At 41.8% G+C, this 4,002-nt stretch overlaps 1 protein-coding gene across 1 annotated transcript; it reads left to right on the plus strand.

The window, feature by feature from the left end:
- The first annotated feature begins 2,029 nt into the window (after window positions 1-2,029).
- Window positions 2,030-3,719, plus strand: LOC113933340 (X-ray repair cross-complementing protein 6-like). The gene is given in 2 exon segments (XM_035722483.1): window positions 2,030-3,648; window positions 3,650-3,719. Coding segments are annotated over 2 exon segments (1,689 nt in total).
- The last annotated feature ends 283 nt before the right edge of the window (window positions 3,720-4,002 follow it).

Below are 4,002 nucleotides of genomic sequence, written 5' to 3' on the forward strand. Positions count from 1 at the left end.
GACTCTGCCATGTGCTTTTTGTGTGAGCTCCCTCAAACATGTAGATCAGGAAATAAGGAAAACCTAGAGATATGGGATAGTATACATGAAAGGCAAAAAGCAAGGCAAAGCCCAAGCAAAAAGTCCTGGGCATCAGCCACAAAAGGTGCATTTGCCTGGCATTTCCCTTTCCTTGCATGTCTGCCAGTTAGTGCGAGGTAGACCTGCCTAGGTTTAAAGCACAAAATCAAGTACAAATACATGCTGGTTGTGTCTAGGCATAATGAGATAACATTCAAGGTTTCTCACTTGCTGTAATAGGGGAGCTGGAGGTGAAAACTCCCAAAATAAAACACCTTGCCCTTGACCTTGCTAATGTTGTGAATTAGAATCCTGACACCCCTTAGTACTCAGGGAAATTTTTTCTCATCCCATTTCAAACTGCATCACTTGGAGAAGCCTGGGAGATTTCAGGACCTTAATGAGTTAAGAAAATTTTTCGAAGCAGAGGTTACCATCAGTAGCTTCTTTCTCTCAGCTTGTAATATTAATAACAATATTGTCAGATGCCAAAGAAGAAGGCATGTGGTGCTTGGCTCATGGGCCAGCCAGCAGGGACTTGTTGAAATCCAGCTCCATTTTGTAAGCCAAATGAAAAGCCACATGGCAGCCTCAGTCGGGATTAGAGTAACTGCTGAGCTATCACCTGAAATCCACCCTCCCACACATTTGATTTAAAACAATCACTACATATTTGCTATGGACTTTCCTTTCATTATAGTCCAACCCTGATATTTAATCAGTCTCCACTCTTTTTTGTTTGAACAAGTTGATGCTAAACCATCAAAAAAGAAAAAAAAAAAAGTCCAAGAAATGGCATCACTACCATATTATCCCCTTTCTGTGAACACATTCATAATGCATTATGGTTTTGATAGAAAGGTTGTGTTTATGATTAAAATTAATAAAGAATTAAAGCTGTATTTGTGGTGATGGCCTCCTTTAATCAGTTGGGCCAGCAAATTGAAAGCTGGGGGATGGGCAATGAACTGTGATGAATTAGCAATATATATTAGATTCACTAATCATTATATAAGAGAAGGTTTCAGAGTCTGTTTCTTCTTTAGTTAGCACCTCATACTGATACAGCATTATATTTACTAAAAGAATGGGTTTATCACCTTTATGAAGAGTAGTTAGTAATCATGAATGAAGTCCAGGAGGAAAAAATATCAGTCAGGGTATTGTGCCTTCCATGTGGTCAGGGACTTCTGAAGCCATTGTACTCTGGTTGTTATTAATTTTTTCCAGCTAATGCATCTCATCATTGGTGCATCATCACTTCTAAAGAGTCCTCAATCCCATTTTCCAATATGTTGCAAGAGGATAATGAGAAACATGACAGAGAAAGAGATAATACTCAAAATATTTAACAACATATATTACAATTAGAGTGGATACCAGCCAGAAACAATCACTCTGCTATACCTCCTGTAACATCTGAACACAAGCTTTCCCTGTATAAATTTGAAAAACTGTCCCAAATGACATCAGAAAAGCTGGTTTGTGACACTTAAGAGTGCAGTCCTGCTAGAAAGACACAAGTACCAAAACCAACTCAAGAAAGAACCGATCTGAATAGGCCTATAACAAGCAGAGATTGAATTAGCAATTAAATAACTACCCACAAAGAAAAGCCAGACACAGATGACTTCACCACTAAGTTATATCCAAAACTTAGACAATTAATACCAATACTTTGCAAACTCTTCCAAAAATGAAAGAAGAGGGAACATTTCTCATCTCATTTTATGAGGTCATTATTACCCTGACACCAAAACCAAAGACATCACAAGAAAGAAAATTACAGATTAATATCTCTTATGAATATGGATGTGAAAATCTTCAGCAAAATGCTAGCAAACCAAATCTAGCAATATAAAAATGAATTATACATCGTGACTAAGTGGGATTTAGGAATGAATGAAAATTTTGTTTAAAAATCCAAAAATAGGTCCAAATTGATCTCCCTTGTGCCTAAGTAAACAATATGTCAGGTTGGGAGTCTTATTACAAAAACGAGGGCGATGAAGAACAAGAAGAGGGCCTTGAAGCAGGTGGAGAATATACACACTTGGGAAGAGATAGTTTAATTTTTTTGGTTGATGGTTCTAGGGCCAAGTTTGAATCTCAGGGTGAAGTTGAACTGACTCCTTTTGACATGAGCATCCAGTGTATCCAGAGTATATATACCAATAAGATCATAAGCAGCGATCAAGATCTCTTGGCAGTGGTGTTCTATGGTACTGAGAAGGATAAAAATTCAGTGAATTTTAAAAATATTTACATCTTACAAGAGTTGGATAATCCAGGTGCTAAACGAGTGCTTGAGCTTGACCAGTTTAAAGGGGAGCAGGGGAAAAAACATTTCCAAGACCTAATTGGCCATGGATCTGACTACCCACTACATGAAGTGCTATGGGTCTGTGCCAACCTCTTCAGCGATGTCCAGGTCAAGATGAGCCATAAGAGGATCATGCTGTTCACCAATGAAGATGACCCCTATGGCAATGACAGTGCTAAAGCCAGCCGGGCCAGGACCAAAGCTGGGGCTCTCCGTGACAGAGGTATCTTCCTGGACTTCATGCACCTGAGGAAATGTGGGGGCTTTGACATATCCTTGTTTTACCAAGATATCATCAGCACAGCCAAGGATGAGGACCTAGGGGTTCACTTTGAGGAATCCAGCAAATTGGAAGACCTGTTGAGGAAGGTTCATGCCAAGGAGACCAAGAAGTGCGTGCTCTGCAGGTTGAAGCTTAAGCTTAGCAAAGATATAGCACTCACTGTCGGCATGTATAACATGGTCCAGAAGGCCGTCAAACCTCCTCCTGTGAGGCTTTATTGGGAAATCAATGAACCAGTGAAATCCAAGACCCAGACATTTAATGTAAATACGGGCAGTTTGCTTCTGCCTAGCGACACCAAGAGGTCTCAGAACTATGGGAGTCATCAGATTGTGCTAGAGAAAGAGCTGAAATGCTTTGATGAACCAGGTGTGATTCTCATCGGTTTCAAGCCCTTGATATTGCTGAAGAAGCACCATTACCTGAGGCCCTCCCTGTTCGTGTACCCCGAAGAGTCCCTGGTGAATGGGAGCTCAACCCTGTTCAGTGCTCTCCTCACCAAGTGTCTGGAGAAGGAGGTCATGGCAGTGTGCAGATACACCCCCTGTTGGAACATCCCTCCTTATTTTGTGGCCTTGTTGCCACAGGAAGAGGAACTAGATGAGCAGAAAATTCAGGTGACTCCCCCAGGCTTTCAGCTTGTCTTCTTACCCTAAGCTGATGATAAACAGAAGGTGCCCTTTACCGAAAAAGTCGTGGCGAACCCAGAGCAGATAGACAAGAAGAAAGTTGTCGTTCAGAAGCTCCGTTTCAACTACAGAAGTGACAGCTTCGAGAACCCAGTGCTGCAGCAACACTTCAGGAACCTGGAGGCGCTGGCTTTGGATTTCATGGAGCCCGAGAAAGCGGTGGATCTGACACATGATGAAGGTTCTGGAAGCAAAAGGCCCAAGATGGAGTTATCTGAGGAGGATCTGAAGGCGCATGTGAGCAAGGGCACTCTGGGTAAGCTCACTGTGCCCATGCTGAAGGAAGCCTGCAGGGTATGGGCTGAGGGGTGGGTTGAAGAAGCAGGAGCTGCTGGACACGCTCACTAAGCACTTCCAGAACTGACCAGAGAGCCAGCGCCCCCCGTTCTGCACTCTAGCCAGGCTGCCTGGTTTTGTTCTCATCAAGTTAAAACATGTTTCTCCTGAGCCAGGAAGAGTCTGCCTGATACAAGCCAAGGACTTTACATTTATGAGATGTTCTGTTGCTGTGGAGACAGCATAGCCCTCCCACTTTGCTGCGCTTTCCTGTCTGAATAAAGAGCCCTAACTTTGTACTAAAAAAAATAAAAATAAAAATAAATAAAAAATAAAAAAATAAAAATCCAAAAATAAATTAGTGCAATACA

Source organism: Zalophus californianus, chromosome 10 (assembly GCF_009762305.2).
Source record: "Zalophus californianus isolate mZalCal1 chromosome 10, mZalCal1.pri.v2, whole genome shotgun sequence".
NCBI classification, from domain to species: domain Eukaryota; kingdom Metazoa; phylum Chordata; class Mammalia; order Carnivora; family Otariidae; genus Zalophus; species Zalophus californianus.